General features: G+C 49.7%; 2 protein-coding genes across 10 annotated transcripts in view; one reads left to right on the top strand and one right to left on the bottom strand.

The window, feature by feature from the left end:
* LOC142558611 (uncharacterized) overlaps positions 1-22870 on the top strand; it is a 231344-nt gene that overhangs the window by 35133 nt on the left and 173341 nt on the right. The gene's annotated exons all lie outside the window — the stretch shown is intronic.
* shf (WNT inhibitory factor 1) overlaps positions 1-22870 on the bottom strand; it is a 415400-nt gene that overhangs the window by 227490 nt on the left and 165040 nt on the right. For 7 of the 9 annotated variants that reach the window (XR_012823046.1, XM_075670776.1, XM_075670774.1 and 4 more), the window contains exon 2: positions 10250-10389. The exons of the other annotated variants lie outside the window; for them this stretch is intronic. Coding sequence is in view for 6 of the 7 variants with exons in the window: in XM_075670776.1 (XP_075526891.1) it covers positions 10250-10389 (140 nt within the window). In the remaining variant the exon portion in view is untranslated. The remainder of the gene's footprint in view (positions 1-10249; positions 10390-22870) is intronic. 9 annotated transcript variants of the gene reach the window in all.

The following is a 22870-nucleotide window of genomic DNA, read 5'->3' as shown; positions in this document are numbered from 1 at the left end:
TTCTGCCACGCCGGTTGTCCTTCCTCGCGGTATGAAAATCACTCTCTTCGATAAAGCCGCATGTAGCTCAATAGCGGCACTAACTACGGACGTTTCGACAACTTGCTCTCCTTCCAATAATCGCCATTCTGAAGAGCTAATGCTCGGCATGATCAGCAAAGCTCTCGGCACATCGTAACGGCAAGCACTGGTACAGGTCCTTGCCAGACATGAGGCTGCATTCGACTGCAGGCATGGAGATGCACCCCTTCATTTACCGTCATCCCGCGCTCGTCATAGAATCGATACCGGCTCAGGACACCCCATCCGCCGGAAGCCCTACCCAGTGTCATCGTCCGAGCGCAAAGTTATTGCAGAGCAAGTCAAGGAGATGATGAACAAAGGCGGCGTTGAAGAGTCTTGTAGTCCATGGGCAGCCCCAGTAATCCTGGTGCGAAAAAAAGATGGCTGCTGGAGATTCTGCGTGGACTACAGACAGCTAAACGCAGTGACCAAGAAGGATGTATATCCACTACCGCGAATCGATGACGTCATTGATTGCTTACACGCTGCTTCTTAATTCTCAACACTTGATTTGCGATCGGGGCATTGGCAAATACCTATGGACCCTGCCGACAAGGAAAAGACCGCTTTCGTGACTCCAGATGGCCTATTCGAATTTTTCGGACATTAACTTTCTTCATTTACTTCAACATCACCAGCTCACCCAAATTGTTCACGAGCTCACTCGCGGTAAACACATCCTGTACCTCATCCTAACAACCCATCCTGAGCTCTCAGACATTCACGTCTTGGAAGAAATAAGTGACCACAAAGTTGTGCAATGTTCTCTTCTACTCCCACGGACCGACAAAACAAAAACCAGGAAGCTTATCTACAGCTACGCACGTGCGGATGTTGAAAAAATGAACCTGTTGCTGGAAACTTTCACAAATAGCTTTCATGCCAATTTTCATAACCGTACGACTAATGAAAATTGGAAGTTGTTTCGTGACAAACTCAAAGAAATTGAAGATTCCTGCGTGCCAGAAGTAATGATAAGTACGAGTACCAACGATCCTTGGTTCACCACAGATGTCAACAGGGCACTAAATAGAAAAAAAAGAGCATTTAGTAAAGAGGTTCGATCAAAGGAAGCTAGAGACTGGGAAAACTATAAAAGCATTTCCAAAATAGCTGAAAAACTGATTTCTGAAGCCAAAAACAAATAATTTAATTTTACGCTTCCTGGTTTGATAAAAACCAACCCTAAGAAATTCTGGAACACTGTTAATCCTAAAACGGCTAGTACGGTTCCTGTTCTTTTGGACGCCCACGGCAGCAGTCTGCCTATCGAACAGTGTGCAGAACAATTCAATAGCCACTTCTCACAAGTTTTTACGAACGAATTGCCCATTTACAATACACTGCTGCTTCCTGAGGCCAATATACAGATTCCATTTTCACCCATTCACATATCTGCGCTTGGCGTGGCTCGTGCAATTGAACGCCTACCTCACCACACTAGCCCAGGACCCGATAGTATCAACGCGAAACTCTTAAAGATTACCTGCCAACACACTGCTTTCCTGCTATCTCTAATTTTCCAACAGTCACTCTATACGACATGTGTGCCAGAAGATTGGAGATCCGCTTATGTAATGCGGGTATTTAAATCTGGTGAGAGATCCGTTCCTAATAATTACAGGCCAATTTCACTAACATCGATATGTTGCAAGGTACTCGAACACATATTATACACTAACATTATGACTCATATTAAGCAGAACAACTTGCTTCATAACAACCAACATGGCTTCCGCAAACATTTATCGTGTCAGACGCAGTTATTTGAGTTAATAACGGACCTTCATCAAGCAATCGACTCTTCCTTCTACATTGACTCCATCTTTATTGATTTCTCTAAAGCCTTTGATCGCGTGCCTCATAACCGCCTGATGATAAAGATACGCAACCTACAGCTGGACCAACGTACTACGCAGTGGATCAACGCATTTCTAACAAACCACTTTCAGTCAGTTAAGTTAGGGAGCTTCTTATCAAGACGTACAGGTGTTGCTTCAGGAGTACCCCAGGGTTCGGTGCTGGGTCCACTGCTTTTCTTAATATATATTAATATCAAGTCGAACATAACATCAACAATACGGCTATTTGCAGACGACTGCGTAATTTACCGAGCAATATCAAGCCCTTGCGACATCATTGCTCTCCAGACTGACCTTGATGAACTAACCTCATTGGTGCGCCTGGTGGCAAATGGTTATTAACGCAGACAAAACTAAACGTCTCAAGTTTACTTCCGCTGCTAACACTACAACGAATGCCTACACAGTTAATAATACTATCATAGAAACTGCAGCGTCGGTAAAATACCTCGGCGTAAATTGTACCCCTAATTTATCCTGGAGCACTCATATAGAACTGATTACTACCAAAGCCTTAAAAAACTTGGTCTTCTTAAACACAGACTACACCAAGCCAACCAGGATACAAAACTTCACGCATTCAACATGCTAATCAGGCCTGTGATAGAATACGCGTCAGTGATCTGGAACCCTCATTATACCTATCTTATTAACATGTTAGAATCTATACAAAACAAGGCTGCACGATTCATCCTTTCCCGTTACTCTCGGTATCAAAGTGTAACATCACTGAAAATATCGCTCCATCTCCCGCCTCTGGTCATTCGCAGAAAACTCAGCCGTTTATCTTTTTTCCACACTCTCTACCACAATAACACACGATTTGCAACTTCACATCTTCTCCCGGCGCCGCACACATCGGCTCGTGTAGATCATATGAAGAACACTAAACCCATTTTCGCTCGAACAGAACGATTCAAATACTCACCTTTGGTCCTGGCTATCGAAGAGTGGAATTCGCTTCCTTCTAGCATTGCGGCTATCGCTGAAACATCATCATTTCAAACAGCTTTTTGGTCCATACTTAGAAAATTCCAACGTAAAATGATGTGCGTCGTTGTGTTTTCCTTTCTTTGTTTTTGTGCGCGCCGGCCGTATCGTTCCGTGAAATGTTAGATGCCATGTTTTGCAACTTCTGAAGGTGCTTTTCTTTCTTTTTTCTTGTGGAATTTGCTACATGCGCAATTTTCCAGTTCCTGTTCCTAGCCATTTTTTTTCTTAATAACTTGTACCTAGCTTCTTAACTCGTTTATTTCTGTCTTCAGCCATTTATAAGAAGTGTTGTATATTTATAAGTTTTCTTTGATGAATCCCCCCCTATGTAATGCCCGCATTGGGCCTTTTGGGGTATTGAAATAAATAAATAATGTTATGCCTTTTGACCGTTGCAATGCCACCTTTGAAAGACTCATGGACATAGTACTTCGTGGTCAAAAGTGAGAGATATGCATGTGTTACCTCGATGATGTAATATTTGGCCGCACGTTTGAAGAACATAACGAAAACCTCAGCCTCGTTCTCGACTGCATTGAGAAAGCTGGAGTGGTTCTAAACTCAAGAGAGTGTCGGTTCGGCGAACGTCAAACACTGGTCCTGGGACACTTAGTCGACAAGGATGGCATCAGACCCGATCCTCGTAAGATTGAAGCGGTGAGCTCCTTCAAGCCACCGCAGTCAGCGCGAGAACTCCGCTCATTCATTTGCCTATGTTCGTATTTTCGTCGTTTTGTTCCCCGGTTTGCCGACATCGTTTATCCGTTGACAAGTATTTTATGACAAAATGCATCGTTCAATTGGACACCAGAGTGTGACGCATCATTCTCTCAACTGAAGTTTATACTAACGTCAGTATCCCTCTTGCGTCACTTCGATCCATGTTGCCCGACTGAAGTTCACACTGATGCTAGTGGAATCGGGATAGGAGCGGTGCTTGTACACAGTGGCGCAGAACATGTCGCATTTGCCAGCCGTTGCCTGAGCAAATCTGAACGCAATTATACGGTTACGGAACAGGAATGCCTGGCAGCTGTTTTCGCCATACAGAAGTTTCGGTGTTATCTTTACGGTAGACCATTCAGGATTATCACCGACCACCATTCTTTATGCTGGTTGGTCAGTTTGCGTGATCCCTCTGGTCGCCTCGCACGTTGGGCGCTGCGCCTCCAGGAATACGACTTTGTGGTATCGTACAATAGTGGCCGTCGTCACGCTGACGCAGACTGCCTCTCTCGGATTCCTCTTGCGGCTACCGACTGGAATTCTGAGAATTTTGACGACTGTCTCGCTGCTGTTACTTCTACGTTCCCTGACGCGGCATACTTTCAGCGAGAACAACGGAATGATGTTACCCTCGATCCGCTTTTTGTTGCCGCCCGTACTTCTAAAGGCAGCGGTCGCTTTACTGTCCGTGATAAATTACTCTACAAAACTAATTACTCCGGGCATGGAGTGCGTTTTCTGCTTGTTGTCCCCGAGAGTCTCCGCGCCGAAGTTCTACGCGCTATGCATGATGATGTGACATCCGGCCATTTCGGCTTCCTACAAACGCTGCGCCGCACGCAGGAGCGCTTTTACTGGCCCAAGATGTACGAAACAACCAAGCGTTATGTCGCCAGTTGCGAAACGTGCCAACGTCACAAGCGCCCGACCACCGCAGCCCCGGGTCCCCTTCGGCCATTGACACCGCCCAGTACGCCGTTCGAGCAAGTAGGCATTGACTTTTGGGTCCATTCCCGTTATCTAAGAACAAGAACCGTTGGATAATTGTCTGCGTAGACCATCTTACACGGTATGCAGAAACTGCAGCCATACCGTCTTCTACCGCTGCTTGCGTGGCGGTCTTCCTGCTGCGTTCCGTGGTCCTTCGTCATGGCCCACCACGTGTCATCATCAGCGACCGTGGTCGCCAGTTCACTGCTGATGCCATTGAAGAGTTACTTCGTTTGTGCACTTCACAGTTCCGTCATTCCACGCCGTATCATCCACAGACCAATGGCCTCGTTGAAAGGACGAACAGAACGCTGACCAACATGCTTGAAATGTACGTCTCCTCCAATCATAAGAACTGGGACGACGTGCTTCTATTCATCACTTACGCATACAACACGGCGAAACACGAAACCACGAACTATAGCCCATTTCATCTTCTGTATGCAAGGTTACCGCGAAGCCCTCTGGACACTTTCTTACCCTTCGTACTGCACAGTGACGATTCTGTATCGAAGACTTTGTGTCTCGCCGCAGAAGCCCGTCGAATAGCTCGTCTTCGTACTCTGTCCTCGCAAAGTCATTCGAAAGAGCGATACGACGACCGTCAGGTACAAGTATCTTTGGAAAAAGGCGACTTGGTTCTTCTTTGGACACCACAACGCAAGCGTGGATTGTGCCAAAAGTTCTTGTCACAATATTCAGGCCCATTTGTAGTCGTGGACCGCCTCAGCGAACTCACTTACGTCATAGCTCGCCTCCTGTGCAATGTCGGCGATCAAGCAGAACTCAGCTGACTCATATTGCTCGCCTGAAGCCTTTCTACCCTGCTTGTCCATCCTGACTCGCCCCACGGGCTTCGTCAGCTCGCGGGGAAATGTAACGGATACGAAAGGCGCGAACAAGAAGAGAGAAGACGAAGAGAACGAAGAGTTTGAGAGGCCGGGCTGCGCTACGATCACGCTACGATCATCATCCATCGCGTGTAACTAAAACCATTTCTTCGCAGCTATTCGTAACAATATTTAGCCTCATTTGTTTGAGCATAGCTTAATCGGCTTCCAAAGCACTTTTGCATGTTCTCTGAAGCTGTGACCAAAGCTTCCTGTCGTCCACCCAGTCAACATTATGCTATCTCCCGAAACAGAGGTTTGCTAAGTCGCAGCGGCGTTGTACACGCCTACTGTAAATGCGGAGGCAACGGAGGCAGATGAGGTAAGCAATGGACGAGTTACCACATGATCAAACATGGCAGCGCCCACGGGATCACCGCGAGAAGGGTCAATAAACGTTGTGTTTGCTATTGGCCGCATACAGGCGTAATCAGCTGGTCGGCCGCGTATTGTCTTGCATGATCTCGCATGAAAGCACGCTTACATGCGCTGGTCTGGGCTGGGCAGAGAACATATCGCTTATACGGAGGACATTATGCAGGACTTGACTAAGAGTGTAGCAATCATCACGTGTTTCGCCATATTCACCTCCTAATCTAACTGCACCTTCGGCACCCATTTTTTTTCACACAATGGCCACCTTGCTAGATATGTGCTGCCCCCCCCCCCCGAAAAAAAGAAAGATCCCGTGGAAGCACTCCTACTAGGTCAATACTCGGACGTAGCTATTTTCACTGAGTCTTCTGGCTCAATCGAGATATTCAAAATAACGAAATTCTTCATACTTGGTCTTTTACAATTCATCGACAGGATAAAGTTGGGAAAAGAGGTTTTTGTGAACGCTCCGTTGCACTCATACAATATCGCAATAGCGGTCATAAAATACTTCGTACTAATGTGCCGGTGCTGTCAGGAAATGATATTGACACGTGTACTTATCTTTATCGGGCGACCACGTTTCGCCGCTTAGCAAATGTAATCGCACAGCGCGGGACGCGCCTGCATGTATCCGAAGTTTCTGGAAAGTTATCGATGCTTCTACCCGGCTGTCTGTTGTCGCCGAACCTTGTGTTATCTGATTTCATCGCGTAACGCGAATGGTGTAGAACTTTGTGGAAGGCACGCGAGCCCGAACGATTAGTCTGGAACGTTCGACGACTGCTGTATAAAAGCCGACGCGCTTGACCCGCTGATCAGATTTTCGACGATCGCCGACCGTGTTCGCCGCTATCGTTGTGCTATAAGTGTAGCCTGTTTTTGTGGGCACAGGTTCGCCCAATAAAAGTTAGTTTTGTCTTTCACAGTATTTGCTACTGTGTTCTTCAACGTCACCACCACGTGACAATATATTCCTCACTCCTTACCGACCACCTGGCTGCGAACGAACCTTTCTTCATGAATTCCACTCTATGTTAAATTATTTAAACACCGGGTTTCCTCTCGCTAATTTCTTTCTCTGCGGAGACTTCAATCTTGCTGGTATAGATTGCGTCAACCTGACACGACCATCTAAAGATTTCATTGAACTCCCTCTTCAATCTGACACATAGTATTAACACCCCGACTGGCGGAGCCAATATCCTTGAGCTTGTCTTCGCATCACAACCCAATCTCATTCAGCCACTTGCGTGTACAGACGGCTTCAGTGACCACCGTACCTTAAATCTGTTGATTCTGATTGCTAAGCATCGACCCCAAAATCAGCTTATACGAGACTGTAAAAAAAAGCAACCTTTAGGCAATCAATTCTGAACACGAAAAATTTATCCAGTTCCTTGTCGACAAGCGCTTAATCAAAAAGTGTTGAACAAAACTGGTCAGTGTGTAAGCAGAAGATATTAACATTAATCGATGAATGCGTCCCCCTCGTGCCTATTCGTTGTGACACAGGTCATCCTTGGTATATTATTCATCTTGGAAAGCTTTGGAAAAAGAAAAAGCGTCGTTGCCGGTTATCGAAAAACGACACGTCCGCAATAAATTGAAAGCAATATTTCACTTGCCTCAGAGAACACACCAGTTTGCTGAAAAAAAGCTTAAAAGAAGTATTATTGCGAGGATCTACTGAAGACTATCCGAGATCAGCCGAAAAAGTTTAATATCATAAACCCAAAGAATTCATCGCATAACACTTCACTGATAAACCAATATGTCTAACGAGTACCGCTTCAGCAACGTTCTGACCAAATGAGCTTCTATTTTTCTTCAGTTTTTACTAAGGAACCAACTGACAATACTCTCTTTTCGCCTAGAGACACCTTTCCCCAGATGCCACCGGTTACAGTGACCGCGTAGGGAATCCTGGAAGTTATTAAGCAACTAAAGATAACTAGCACCCCCATACCAACATCCCTACAGAAATGCTGAAACCCACTGGTGTAGTAAGAGGCTACATATTGTGCATTATATTTGCTCAGCCGCTTTAGGAAGGCTGGATACCAGAAGACAGGAAGAAAGCCAAGGTAACGCCAGTATTCAAATTGGGTGAACGTTGTAACCCATCAATTTACCGTCCTATTTCGCTTCGATGCATTGCCTGCAAAATTCTCGAGCACATTATTTACTCTCACGTTACTATTTGCTATCACCGTGAAAGTAATCGTTTCTACTTTAAAAATCAACGCGGATTCCTACTAGGTTTGTCTTACGAGACTCAGCTTTTCGAATTCGTCACTGGCCTCCAATGGAACATAGACTCCTTGTTCCAAACTGACGTCATGTATATAGATTTCTCAAATAGCCTTTGACCGCGTTCAACACAAACGCCCATTAAACAAACTCTGATGTGTCAATCTTGACCCACTAACTCTCTCGTGGACAAAATCCTTTTCATCCGATCGTTCACAGTTCACAGTGATCGGTGACCATCACTCCGCTGTGACTCCCGCAAATTCGGAACTCCCTCAGGGATGAGTGCTTGGCTCCCTACCCTTTTTAATTGATGTAAATACCTTGCCGTCGGGAATTTCACAATCCATTCGACTATTCGCTGGCGACTGTGCCTTGTACCTCCACATAACCATCAATAAACACCACGAGCTACTGCAAAACGATCTCTGCTTGATACAAAACTGGTGCTCGCGCTGGATGATGCAGACTAATGCTTCTAAATGTAAAGTTATGCGAGTATCTCGCAAGCACTCTAATACGGACGCTACTCACTAAACTCAACCAACCTAATACGTGGAGACTAACACAAGCACCTTGATACCAAACCAGTAGCAACTTAACGTGGTTCGAACACATTACTCAACTTGTGAGTAATGCATCAAAGAAACTTGGTTATATGAGAAGAACGTTGTTTTTATGCTCACTCTCAGTCCGCCAAAGAGCATACGTAACCTTCCTTAGCACCAAATTCAAATACTAGTCATCCATTTGGAGCCTTCATCACAGCTACCTAAATACACTACTCAAAACAGTACAAAATCGTGCTGCTCACTTCATAACGTTTAACTGCAACTACCATTCGAGCATCGATAATATTAGGGAGTACCTCGAACTGCACTCTCTAAACATGAGACGCCAGCTATCTCGATTCTGCTTGTTTCATAAATTGCATTACTCCTTTCCTAACTTCCCTTATTACTACCTCCTGCCCGCTATCCACATCGGCTATTCAAGTCTATGAGCATCCAACAACCTTTTGGTAGAACCACCACATTTAACAAATATATTCTTCCTGTAGCCATTGAGGCATGGAATAACTTATCCGAATCAATCGTTGCAGAGCGTGACCATAAATCTCAAGCAACAGGAAACCGTTTTTGCTCAGAATCACGTTAATCTCCGCCCATGCATCTGAACCCTTTTATATGCGTGTATGTGACATTTATGTATGTTTATAGTTAGTGTCACTTGTTAAGCGTTTAGGTAATAAGTATGTTACCTTTCGAGCGTTCTGTGCACATACATTTCATGTGACATCACTCCCACGCAAACTGTCATTTCGCTTCACGCTGATCATCCTTTTGGTTGTCCTTACTGATGTCCCCCCCCCCCTTATGCAATGCCCCTCAAGGGGCCTTGAAGAGTCTAATAAATGATGAATTAACAAGCATGGTGTTACGCGCACACAGGCAAACGCAAACACATCTCACTCGATGAGCGCGGACAATCGCTGTCCAAGCGCTGGTGTGAGAAAGAGCGGCAGCAGCGAGCGATTGACGTTCGTGTTGCCTCTCGCTTGAAAGTGAACGAGAACGCAGCTCACACGAAGCTACGATCCCTCGGCGCACCTAGACCCTGTACTCATCTCAGTACGCTTCCAAGGCCTGCGCTCAGCCACGCCGTACGCAACAGCCGCCACAGTAGAATGCCTCCCCCCGAGCGCACGGTGGAAGACGGCGTGCCTCCTCCCCGCCTTCCTCCCGTGCGCCCGCGGGATCGAGCCATCATCATCTCCACTTCGCGCTTACGGCACGCAACCACGCTCTAATCGCACTTGGACCGGAAAATCACGGTGACCCCGACAGCGGAAATAGGCCTAAAGTGTCCACGTAGTTGTTATCGTAATAAAAACAAGAAAGAACACCGTAGGGCGTTCTTTATCGTGTGTGTAGGTGCAAGGTACTTCCCGCATTGCTGGCTTCCGCATTTGAAAGCCTCCGCGTCGCGTTTGGAGTGCTTCAATCCTTCCGCGACTATGCCCGCCATCTAGCAGCGTACGTGGCTGAGTCAAACGTCCGTGGCCGGAAAGCCAGGGCTGTTGCAGTGAGGATCTACCTTGTTCTCACCGGCCTTCCAGGTGAAGTTGACCGAGTGCACTCCCGAGGGAATCACGGGCAGGTATTTCTCGAAGTTCGGGTCAAGGATATACGGAAGCACCACGCCGTCCAGTATGGCGAAGATCTCCATAGGGAACCCTGCGCGACACCGACATTGGGACACTTTTTAAATTACCAAGTACAAGTTTATTGTGTGTTCAGCAAAAGCTTCGCGCACGATGCACGCCACACCAGTGCCATAACTCCAGTAGTCCTTTGAAGCTCTTCTGCATTATGTGCTTGAAATCAAAGAAGATTACGTAGACGGCCAGGAAGAAGCGCGTCCGGTGCGCTATAGTTTCTCAGTACCGCAACAGATACTCTATGAAATCACATCAAGATATATTGCGATATCAGAAGACGTATGTTACCTCAGCGTTTTATTCTGAAAGGCCCCACAAACGACGACGACGCTGCGATGAGTATATGCAAAGTAGATAAAGTGGGAATATTGTCACGTAGTAGTGACGGTGAAAAAAAGCAGCAAAACTGTGAGTAGCTTAACTAACGTTTTATTTGGCGATCCTATGCACACAAAAGCAAGTTGCTCTCAAAGCACAACGATAGCGGCGAACACAGTCAGTGATCGTCGAAATATGATCTGCGGGGCAAGCAGGAGCCTTTATATGCATGAGTCATCAGAGGTCCCAGAATAATCGCTGGTGCCCCTATGTCTTCCACAAAGTACTACACAATTCGCGTCGCGCTTACGATCAGATTACACAACGTTCGGTGACAGCAGACAAGGGCTAGAACCATCGATAACATTCGAGAAACTTCCGTTACATGCAGGCGCGTCCTACGCAGAGCGATAACGCTTTCACTTAGGCGGTGAAAAAGCGGTCAACCAAGAAAGATGAAGTACACGTCTGAATGCCCCCCTTATAAAGGGACATTAAAGCGAAACAATAAATCAGATTAGGCTAAGAAAGCTTTGTTTGAGACCCCTGCAGGCAGTCATTTCAAGATAATAGTTTGATTATTAGATGAGAAAATGAAGGTCGAAGTATCAGTATTTGAATACCGCGCCGAAACCCCAATTCCGGTACGTCAGTCTGACGTTAGGGATTCCAAAGTATGTTTTCCCTTTTGGGCCGCGTTGGCTGAGTAAAGGTTCCTGAAACTTGCCATGTTTAACACTCGGTTCCTTTAGAACACAATGTAGTCAGTCTGTAACGCCATATAATTAAATAGGCCCTAGAAGGTGCCATCAGAATCCATGACGTCACAGCGACCAGGTGCGGGAACTTCAAGGAGGCGTCGCCACCTGTCTTTCGTTCTTGCGCTTTCTCTGGCTTACCAAGCGTCTTATCGTGGTAAGAGTGGTGTTGTTGGCGTCGTAGAAACGTAATTTACTGATGCAGAAGAAAACATGTTTCTCTTTAGTGTCCCGTTAAACAAAGCAACGTCTCAATGCCACAAACAGGAGGGCGAAAAAAAAGAAAGCACGCTTAGCAAAGAAAAAGTAAAAAGAAAACATAGCCCAAAGTCTGTCAACGCTGGTAGAACGGCTTAAGCCGCACAACATGAACTATGCCAGGTCGTCAGCGGCGCCGCTGTGATAGCGAAATTCCGTCTGGCACGACCTCGTAGTCCAGTGTGCCAATTTGTCAGATGATCTTGTAGGGTCCAAAGTAGCGCACCAGAAGGTTCCCTCCAAGGCTTCATCCGTGTATAGGGGTACAAACACGGTCACCGGGCTGGTACTCCAGATGTCATCGTCGGAGATTGTAGCGCGGGCTGTCGGTCCCCTGCTGATTCTTGATGTGCAGGCGGGCTAGCTGTAGGGCCGCTTCGGGGTGCTGGAGATAGGCGGCGACGTCGAGATTTCCTTCGTTGGTGACATGCGACAGCATGTCATCGAAGTCGTCATCGGCTTCCTTCCATAAACCAGCTTGAATGGCATGATCTGCGTTGTTTCTTGCCCGGCCGGGTTATAAGCAAAGGTTACGTATGGAAGGACGGTAACCCACGTCTTGCGTTCGACGTCGACGTACGTACATTGCAAGACGAGCGTCTTGTTTAGCCTCTCCCTAAGAAGAATCCACTGCGGGTGATAGGCAGTTGTCCTCATGTGGCTTGTCCGGCTATGATGCAGAATCACTTGCGTGTGCTTCGCTCTAAAAGCTGTTTCTCGGTTGATGATCAGCACTTTCGGGCCACCATGTCGTAGCAGTATATTCTCGACGAAGAATTTCGCTTCTTCGGCCGCATTACCTTCAGGCTTGAACTAGGAAAAGAACAGCGCCAACTAAGAAAATAACGAGCGGTAGACCCGCACAGGACAAGCGCCACACTAAGCGCAACGTTGCGCAACTTGCATGGCGTGAGACCGGGCGGCAAAACATTCGTCACGGAAACAATGCCTCTACTGCAAGAAGTGTGAACTACGGTTCCGAGAGATAAAGATTCTTTAGATCTTAAAGGGGCGTTCGATAACGTCAAGCATACAGCAATCTTACAGATGCTAAACGCGCTGAGCTGGGGGGCCAAGACGTACTCCTATATCAGATTTCCTCTCAGATAGAAAAGCCATCCTAAAGGTCGGGGACAAAGCCACAAACCCCTTCCTACTGGGCGGGCGTGGCACACCACAGGGCGCAGTGTTATCCCCTCTCCTCTTCAATATCGCCCTAATAGGCCTACCGCCATTCCTCGATAACATCCCAGGGATCCGGCATGGCCTATATGCCGACGACATTACCATCTGGTCATCCGCAGGGTCCGTAGGGTAAATGGTGAACCGCTTGCAGGAAGCGGCAGACGTGGTGAGCAACTATGCTAAGTCGTGCGGGCGCAGCTGCGCCCCTTAAAAGTCGGAGCTACTCCTGGTCTCACTGCGAAAGAAGCACGCATCCGAATCGCCCCCTATCAACATACAACTGGAGGGACACACCATCATTCCGTCTCACAGTGTGAAGATATTGGGAATGGTTTTCCAGTCGGATCGCCCAGTACAATATTCATTCAGAAGCTTAAGAACACAGCAGCCCAAGTTACCTACATGATCCGGCGAATAACAACCAAGACAAGAGGCATGGAGGAGGCGGACACGCTTCGGCTTGTCCAAGCCTTCGTCGTGTCTTGATTAACTTACGCTATTCCATACGTAGTACTCAACGCGACGGAACTCAAGAAAATCAACGCAATGATCAGAAAGACATAAGCAGGCGATGGGCCTTCCGATAAGTACGTCCACAGATCGCCTACTACGACTAGGTGTGCACAACACGGCTGAGGAGCTAGCTGATCGAGGCACATTTATCCAGTCAGCGAACAAGGCTGGCGGTTGCGGAAGCGGGGAGGTTCATTCTCTTACGCCTGGGACTTTCTGCTCCTTTGAGCCATCCGCCGCGTCAGACTGTGAGCTTACCCCATGCCATCCGGTGCAACATCACCGTACGTCCTCTACCTCGCAACATGCATCCAGTGCACCACGCAGAGCGAAGGGAGGCCCGAGCCCTGGCCATAGACAAGCGATACGGGACATTATCCTCTACAGCCTACACGGACGCTGGCTCTTACCCCAGACGCGCAGCCACAACAGCCACAGTAGTCGTCAACAATGAACATCGGAGCACCATTTCGCTCACACGAAACAATCCCCTCCAAGCCCAGGAAGCGGCGATAGCACTCGCGCTCTCCCAAACAGAGGTTGAAGTCATAGTGACCGACTCCCAACAGGCGTTATGCAACTTTGTTAGCGGCAGAATTCATACCACCACGCTCCAGATCATCAATCAAAAGCCGCCAACGAGATCAGCCATGATCATCTGGGCGCCAGCTCATCACGGCATTCCTGGCAACGAGGTCGCCAACCACGTGGCTCGAGATCTGACCCACCGAGCCGACGCCGAGGAATCTGAACCCGAGCGCATGCATCCTTTAACCTCGTACCAAGACATCACACAACACTACAAGCTAACCGTCAGAACATATGTACCCCCACACAAGTCACTACCTCGAGAGCAGGAGCGATTTCTCCGAGCTCTACAGGTTAATACATTCCCCCAACCAACAGAAATCACCTTATGGCCCCCCCACAATTCTCTGCGCAATGCAGCTTCTGCGCAGAGCCCGGGTCCCTCAGGCACATAGTAGGGGGTTGCCGACCGGCACCATTAAATCCTTCGAACCCTTACCCCACTAACGAGCTTTGGGAGAGCCTTGGCCAGCTCCGACCTCGAGGATCAGCAACGGCTGATTGCGAGGGCCCAGGACGCGGCCCGAGCTCAAGGCATTTCGGAATGAGGACGCCTCTCCAAAGCTGCATTCGTCCAATAAAAATGTTTATTCTCTCTCTCTCTCTCTCTCTTGGTAGAAGCAGATATACAGAGATAGAAAGGCAAGTGAGGTTTTGGAAACATTCATTTAAAAAGAGAATGAAAAACTGTGTTAGTGGTACTTCTGTTACCCTCTTTAAAAGCGAAATCTGATATCTTGAACAGTTTGGCAGATGATGCATTGCGGTCCTGTACGCATGTCTGTGATTTTCCTTATATTTGCTGTTTTTTTTCAGTGACTAAAGATACATAAAGTTGGCGCTGCTTTGTCGGTCGCCCGCTCGTGAGTGCCTTAGGTGGCGCTGTTCTTTTCCTAGTTCAAGTATGTACCATCTAGCCCAAATAAAGGTTGTTCTGTACCGTTAGGCAGGGCTTTCGTTTCGGTGTAGCCATAAGGTAGTCGGTAGCCATGACGATCTACTTATTTCCGGATGTTGACGTCGGAAATGGCCCTATAATAACCCATTCCGATTTGTTCGAACGGTTGGCAAGGAGGCTCGATTGGCTGTAGCATACCTGCTGGCCTTGTTGAGAGCGTCTTGTGTCGCGGAAAGTCTCAGCATGTCTCAATGTAACAGGCTGCGTCACCGGCGACACACGGCCAGTAGTATTTCTCTTGTATCCTTGAGAGCGGATGGGAAAATCCAAGCTGCCCGGCTGTCAGATCATTATGCAGGGCGTGTAGGATATCTAGCCGCAATGCTACGGGATCAACGAGAAGGTAGTTTGCGCGGACTAGGGAGAACATCTTTGCGAGGATGCTAGGAAAACGAAGACAACCCTGACCTAAATCTCCCAGGGACAACGTCGGTGATGCCTCCCAAATATTCTACGAGGCTTTTGAGCTCCGGGTGTACTTATTGTTATTGAGCGAAGTCTCCTGTGCTTATTGTTCCCAGGAAGGTGTCATCTTCTTCGTCTTGCGGTGATAGGCAGTCGGCATCAGAGTGCTTACATCCGGGTTTGTAGACGACGTTGATGTCTAATTCCTGGAGTCTCAGACTCCAGGAACGTGCGAGGCGTTGAAGGGTCCTTTAGATAGGTTAGCCAACACAAGGTATGGTGGTCATTTACGACTTTGAAGGACCTGCCGAGGAATTTCGTGGTAGCCTATACGATGACAAGACATTCTTTCTCCGTCGTAGAATAATTTGCTTGCGCTTTCGGCAGCGACCGACTAGCGTAAGCAATGACCCTTTCAAATCCGTCTTTCCTCTGTAGCAGGAAAGCGCCGAGGCCTACGCTACTTGTGCCGGTGTGGAGTTCGGTACTCGCGTCTTCATGGAATGGGCGAGTACGGGCGAGAATTTAAGCTCTTCGAATGCTTCGATTTGAGCTGTTTTCTGCTTAAATTCGACGTCTGATTTCGTGAGAAAGGTTAATGGCTCAGCGACGCGCGAGAAGTTCCTGACGAAACGCCTCTAATAGCCACACAAGCCAAGAAATCTTCGCACTCCTTTCTTGTGGGTGGGCTGTAGAAATTTAGCGATGGAAGATGTCTTCTGCAGATCAGGGTGGACTCCAGATTTGTTGATAACGTGGCCGAAGAACAGAAGCTGTTTTGCAGGCCACGCGGCTTGCTTTTTACAGCTTTCCTGTCACCGGCGGTAGGCGGTGCTGCTGCGGTGGCGATGTTCCTTATCGACCAGCCAGTGCAGCACGCAGCCGTGCTTCGCCGGTGTGGAAGATGACGAGGCGGAGGTTGCACAGAAATGTTGCGGAGAGCGCGTCGGCAAACCACCCCACTCCTGCGCAGTGGAAAAGCCCTCAGGGGTTGTAAAAATCCGTGAAGCGTCCCCGACGTCCATAACCTGTAGTGACTGGAGCGGGCTGCGGTGGCGGGGGTTGTGGGTGCGCCTGAGGGTGCGCTGGGGTTTACTGGTTCGTCGGAAGTACTGTATGCTGGCTTCAGCAGGTCATTAGAAACGGTGACGTCGTTCCCGTTCACGTGCAGGGTGACATTTTCGTCATCGCGATAGACAACCCGGTAGGGTCCGCTGTAAGGCGACTGGAAAGGCCTGCGGACAGTGTCGCCGCGAAGGAGAGCGTGTGTGCATGTTGCCAGGTCCCTAAAGACGAAAGGCATAGGCTTGCAGTTATGCGCTGCAGGTCACGGGCTGAGGGCGGCGATGGTGCGTTTAAGTCGGCCGACAGAATGGGTAGGATCTCGCGTGGCTGTGTTGGATGGTAGTGGAGCAAGGAATTCGCCTAGGAGAAGGAGTGGTTCCCCGCAGACGAGCTGTGCAGGTGTAGCCTGAATGTCCCGCTTGAAGGTGGCGCGAAGGCCTAGGACGACGGCTGGGAAAGCCTCGAGCCAGGCCGAGTCCGTGTGACACATAATGGCTGCTTTGAATTTTTGGCGGAAGCGCTCGATCATCCTAGTAGCACAAGCGTGTAAACTGGTGGTCCTCAAGCCCCTCAATCCCGATGATAAGCCCGAAGAGCCCGAAATGTTGCGATAAGAACTGTCGTCCTTGATCGGTTGTGACGCAGCGAGGGGAGCCGAAGCGAGAGATCCAGCCGCTAAAGAAGGCCGAGGCGCCGTCTTCCGCGGCGATTCTCTCTAGGGGCCATGCCTCAGGCCATCGAGTTTATCGGTCGATGGCGGTGAGACAGTAGCGATAAGGTCCGGCTGGGGGGAACGGCCCTATAATGTCGTGCACATGCTGAAACCGACCAGATGACTGAGGGAATGCTCCGAGCGGCGAAAACACGTGTCTGGTGACTTTGGCGCGTTGAATGCCATTCCGTCATGTTTGTTGCCAGTCAGTGCCAATGTCAGCGTTGACCAGGTGCAGCAGTCACGCTGCAAGGAGGGTCAGACCTAGCGATCAGCGGTAAGGCGTGTAGAGGCGCGGATGTCGGGATGGCTCAGGTTCTGCAGCTGGTTAAAGAGGCCACGGCGATGGCACGGGGGCACATAGAGCCTGACTTGTCCTGTGGAGATGTCGCAGTAGATAGCGGTTGTCGACCCAGGAAAACGGGACTTGTTGCAGCTGTAGCGACGACTCACCCTTAAGGAGCTCCTGCAGTTCGGCGGGCGTCTTTTGAGCCTTGGCGAGCATGTCAGCTGTTATCGGCGGAGAGCTGGTAGCTGACACACGTGAAAGCGCGCAGGCGACCAGGTTATCTTTGCCCCTGGCATGCCGGATGTCTGTGGTAAACTTCGCAATGAGCGAGAGCTGGTTCTGCTTTGTCACGGCGTTTGTCACGGCGTTTACAGAAGGTGTAGGTTAGAGGCTTGTGGTTAGTGCAAATGGTGCAGTGTTGTGCTTCGAGCATGTGGCGAAAGTGCTGAACTGCTTCGGGGGTATATGGCGAGAAGCACTCGGTAGTAGTACGCTGTCCAATTGGTCTGGGCGGGAGTCGTAGTCGTGTCGGTGGAGCTGGCCGTGGAAAGGGACCTGTTCCAATTGGAGAGTTTCTTGGAAAACGCCAAGGCAGGCCAGGTGCTGTCTATGCGTTACATAAGGGAGGCGCCAAAGGTGAAGCTTGAGGCGTCCATGAAGAGCCACAAGGGAGTGTGGCACGGGCTCAGAGAGAGGCATGGCGTTGCAGAGAGCGGCTTTGCATTTCTCGAAAAGGTTCGCTAAAGCTAGTGACGGCTTGGCTTCCTCGTAGTGCAGCCAAGGCATCATGAAAAGGAGCCTGGTAGTCAGCTGTGTGCGGCAAGAAGCGCCTATAGTTCAACTTGCCGAAGAAATTACCGATGTCATTAATGATGGAGGGCCGAAGATAATTTTGCAATTCTAAGATGCGGTGAAGCAACGGTCGAGTTCCCTCCGATGAAGTTTCATGGCCGAGGAAGTTGACGATGGAGGCGCCGAGAGTGCTATTTTAGATATTTACGAGTAAGCCGAGGTCACCATGACGTTGGAAAAGTATACAAAGGTGCCTGTGGTGGTCTTTGGCGATTCGGGAGACGACCAATATCTGGTTAAGATAGACGAAGCAGAAGTCGAGACCGCGGACGATTTCGTCGATGAGGTGTTGAAAGGTTTGTCCAGCGTTTCTCAGGCCAAACCTCATGTAAGGAAACTGGAATCAGAAGAAGGAGGTAATGATCGTAGTTTTCTGGACGTCGCCCGCATTGACGGGCATCTGCGCGTAGGCCAGTATCTGCAGCAAGGCTAGCACGGAAAAGACGTGGTAGCCATGTATGCGAAAGGCAAAGTCCTGTATTTGGTGGACGGGGTACCAGGTTATCGGGGATGGTACGAGCATTGAGGGCGCGGTAGTCCCCACACGGTCGCCAGCTTTCGGGGCAAGGTTAAGCGGCGAGGCCTATGGACCGCCGGAACGGCAGGCAATTCCTGCGCGCAGCATGGCTTCGAACTCTGCTTTGGCTATGCGCAGGGCGGTCCAGAGCAATGCAACAGGCGCGGCAGAAAACCGGACGGCCCCGAGTGGTCCGTATATATTGTACAGTGGTGTGTCGCACTTTTCGTGGCAGCCCGCTAGCGTCAAACCGGGAAATTTGGCAAGGATGGCGTGGTACGGCGAATGATTTTAGATACCGATCACATTAATGCTGAGATGGTAGATAGTCGTGCGCTGGCCTGGCGAAGAGTCCCGTTGCCGCGTCGATAAGTCGGTCGGTCGTGGCGGCAGTCCGGAAGGAGGTTGTAGTGTGGCGAAAAGTATGAGCCGATGGCAAAGTTCCCATGAAGGTCACGACGCAGGTTTTTCAGTTGGATGTGCAGATGGAGAGCGCGGTAGGCCTTGATGGTGGACCGGTTCGTAACGCTGAGTTCGAAACACTAATGGTATCTTCGACTGGTCGCCTGTATGCCCCGAAGCAGAGTCGGGTAGTTCGGTCGTTTCCCGAGCTCAAAGGTAGGGGTCAAGCGCGCAAGCCGAACGTGCGACTCGCTCTCGGAGGAGGAAATTACTGATGCGAAACCACGTGACTACTGCCAACGTCCGATGTATCGCCTATCCAAAGCTCCCCGCGCTGCCGGAAAAACCGGCGGACGTGCCGGCGGGACGAACGTTCGTCGAGGCGCCAGCATGCAGTGGCCTAGGCTGCCAAGGTTACGGTGGGCCGTCGCCAACAGCAGCGACGCGGCGCTGCGATGACGTTTCAATCTCGATGACTGCTCCGACGACAGGGCTCGGAGCGCCTCAGAGCGCTCCAAGATAGAGGAGAGCAATCGAGAAGAACCAGCCGAACGCAGGGCGCGCACCCTCTTTCAACCAGCCGAAGACAACGCCGCTCGCGAGAGCGCTCCAGAGTGCTCACAAACAGCCGAAGATAGCATTAGATATACGGGGACCTTGAAGATGAGCTCGTGGATACGAGCGAATGTAGGAGCCGCAGTCGACAAGGAACCGCTGCCGTGTGATTTGATCGGTGACGAAGATGCGGCGGACTGGAGGTTGGTAGCTCGCAGCCGCGTCTATGAGCTGCTGTTGGCGTTCCCCTGATGTCCAGCGGAGCAGGGTGGTCGACATTGTCGGGCTCTGTCCCCGAAGCGTCGACGGTATAGTGTCAGTAGGCTGCTCCGATGAGCCGGTGTTATGGTCACGGCTCTGTGAGCGGGGCCATATCGATGGGCGTTGATCCATGCGCCCTCGAGTAGAGTTGATCTGTAGGGCGATATCACAGATTTGGTGCGCAACCACTGTGGTATCTAGCGGTGCGGCGACGCCCTGGACGGGGGGGGGGCGACAGCGGCGGCAGAGAGACCTCGATGACACGGTCAGCGATATCGGCTAGTTGGTCTAGAGGTTTGTAAGCTGAGCCTGCAGAATAGCCTAGACGTATGGTGGCACTCGTTGAAGCCATAGTGTTCGTAGGAGAGAATCGTGCAATTGCGTCTTGCCCGCGAGAGCACGCATGTGGCGGAGCAACTGCGAAGGTTTGCGCTCGGCGAGTTCTACGGACTGCATCAGTTGTCGTACCTTCTGGTCTTCCGGCAGTGACGGGAAGTGGGTAACTTAAATCTTGAGGTCCTGATGAAGGTTGGCCGATAGTGGGTTGGCGAGGATATCCTGGCTTTGTTGGCGTAGAGGATATCGATTAGGCCGACGACGTAATCACAGCGCGTTCTTTCTTGGGTGATGCACGCCAGGGAGAACTAGGCCTCGACTTGAGGGAACTATACCTTAGGCGATTCCGCCCGAAACGATGGAAGCTTGACGGCAACACGGCAGACGCCGAGCGGAGCAACGTCCGCGATGCCGATTGCAGGGGTTCCGACGCCTTCAGAGAAACCGGTAGGCGAGGCCGCCGTTGTGTTGGCGTTGCCAGGATTCTCCTGCGCGGGATTATGGAGTTGGTGCAGCTGCTCCTGAAGCTGCTGCTGTTGCTTTTGTATCATCTCCTGCTGGTCCGGAGCTGCCTCTGGAGAAGTTCGGTCTGTTGTTGAAGGGCGTCCTGGTCGTCCATGGCGACGCGTTATGTCCGCGGTCCGGGTCACCAGTGCGGGATGTTGCGTTGACTAAGGAACGACTCCCGACACAGAAAAAGGACAGCGGTTTGTTGCCTCAACAGCAATAGCAAGTGATCGTAACGATGCTGCCTGCGTCCCGTTAGAATGTGTTTTTAAAGCCACGCAGCCAGCCTTTTGTAGTTTCTCTGTCACCTGATCTCAGGAAATGAGGAAACAAAACTAGGAATAGGCAAGAATCATATGCATCAGCTAGGAGACAAAGCCGGCAATATCATTACTAATATGGATAAGATAGTTGAAGTGACTGAGGAGTTCTATGGAGATTTATACAGTACCAGTGGCGCCAACCACGATAATGCAAGAGTGAATAGTCTAGAGGAATTCGACATCTCAGAAGTAACGCCGGAGTAAGTAAAGAAAGCCTTGGGAGCTGTACAAATGGGCAAAGCAGCTGGGGACGATCACGTAACACCAGATTTGCTGAAGGATGGTCGGTAGATTGTTCTAGAAAAACTGGCCACCCTGTATACACAATGCCTCATAACCTCAAGCGTACCGGAAGCTTGGAAGAACGCCAACATAATCTTAATCAACAAAAAAGGGGACGCTAAGGACTTGAAAAATTATTGACCGATCAGCTTACTGTCCGTTGCCTAAAAAGTATTTACTAAGGCAATCATGAATACAAGCAGGTGCACCTAAACCTTCTGTCAACCAAAGGGCCAGCAGGATTTCGTAAAGGTTACTCAACAATAGACCATATTCAAAGTATCAATCAGGTGATTGAGAAAGGTGCGGAATATAACCAACCCTTATATGTATCCAGCTTTTATTGATTACGAGAAAGCGATTGATTCAGTCGAAACCTCAGCAGTCATGCATGCATTACGAAATCAGGGTGTAGACGAGCCGTATGTAATATTACTGAAAGATATTGACACGTGTACTTGTCTTTATCGGGCGACACGTTTTACCGCCTAACAAATGTTATCGCACAGCGCGGGACGCGCCTGCATGTATCCGAAAAGTTATCGATGCTTCTATTTGCTGTCTGTTGTCGCCAAACCTTGTGTTATCTGATTTCATCGCTTGACGCGAATGATGTAGAACTTTGTAGAAGGCATGCGGGTCCCAACGATTAGTCTGGAACATTCGACGACTGCTGTATAAAAGCCGACGCGCTTGACCTGCTGATCAGATTTTCGACGATCGCCGACTGTGTTCGCCGCTGTCGCCGTTCTTTGAGTGCAGCCTGTTTTTGAGGGCACGAGTTCGTCCAATAAAACACTAGTTTCGTCTTTCTCAGTTTGGCTGCTTTCTTCACAGTCACTACCACGTGACATCTGGTGGAGGTACTTGTGCGTTCATGTACCGAACGCCCCCGCAAAGCCGCGATCCAAGCCCGAAGCCCGAGGACAAAACCAACATCGCCCAAGACCAGCGTGCTAGCCGCACACTGCAAGGATTGCCCCCAAAGCACAGACTTCTACCTGAGACGACGAAGAAGGTCGTTGCGAAGACATCCCCAATGGCTGCCCCAGCGTCCCCCGCTATCCTGCAACAACCTCGGTGCCCACCGACCTTCCACAAAGCACCTACTGAAGACCCGGAATCCTAGCTGGAAACTTACGAACGAATCGCGACTTTCAACAACTGGGATCCGACGACAAGCTGCGGCATGTATACTTCGCTTAGAACACGCCGCCAGAACGTGGTTTGAGAACAGGGAGTCGACCATGACAACATGGGACCTGTTCCGCAGCGGCTTCCTGCGCACCTTTACGAGCGTCGTCCGCAAGGAAACGGCCGAAGCCATGCTAGACGCCCGAATGCAGCTACCTAACGAGAACATTGCCATATTTACGGAATAAATGAGCCGTCTGTTCCGCCACGCCGGCCCGG

The sequence above is a fragment of the Dermacentor variabilis genome, chromosome 9 (assembly GCF_050947875.1).
Source record: "Dermacentor variabilis isolate Ectoservices chromosome 9, ASM5094787v1, whole genome shotgun sequence".
NCBI lineage: Eukaryota > Metazoa > Arthropoda > Arachnida > Ixodida > Ixodidae > Dermacentor > Dermacentor variabilis.
This window is presented reverse-complemented; position numbering and strand designations above follow the sequence as displayed.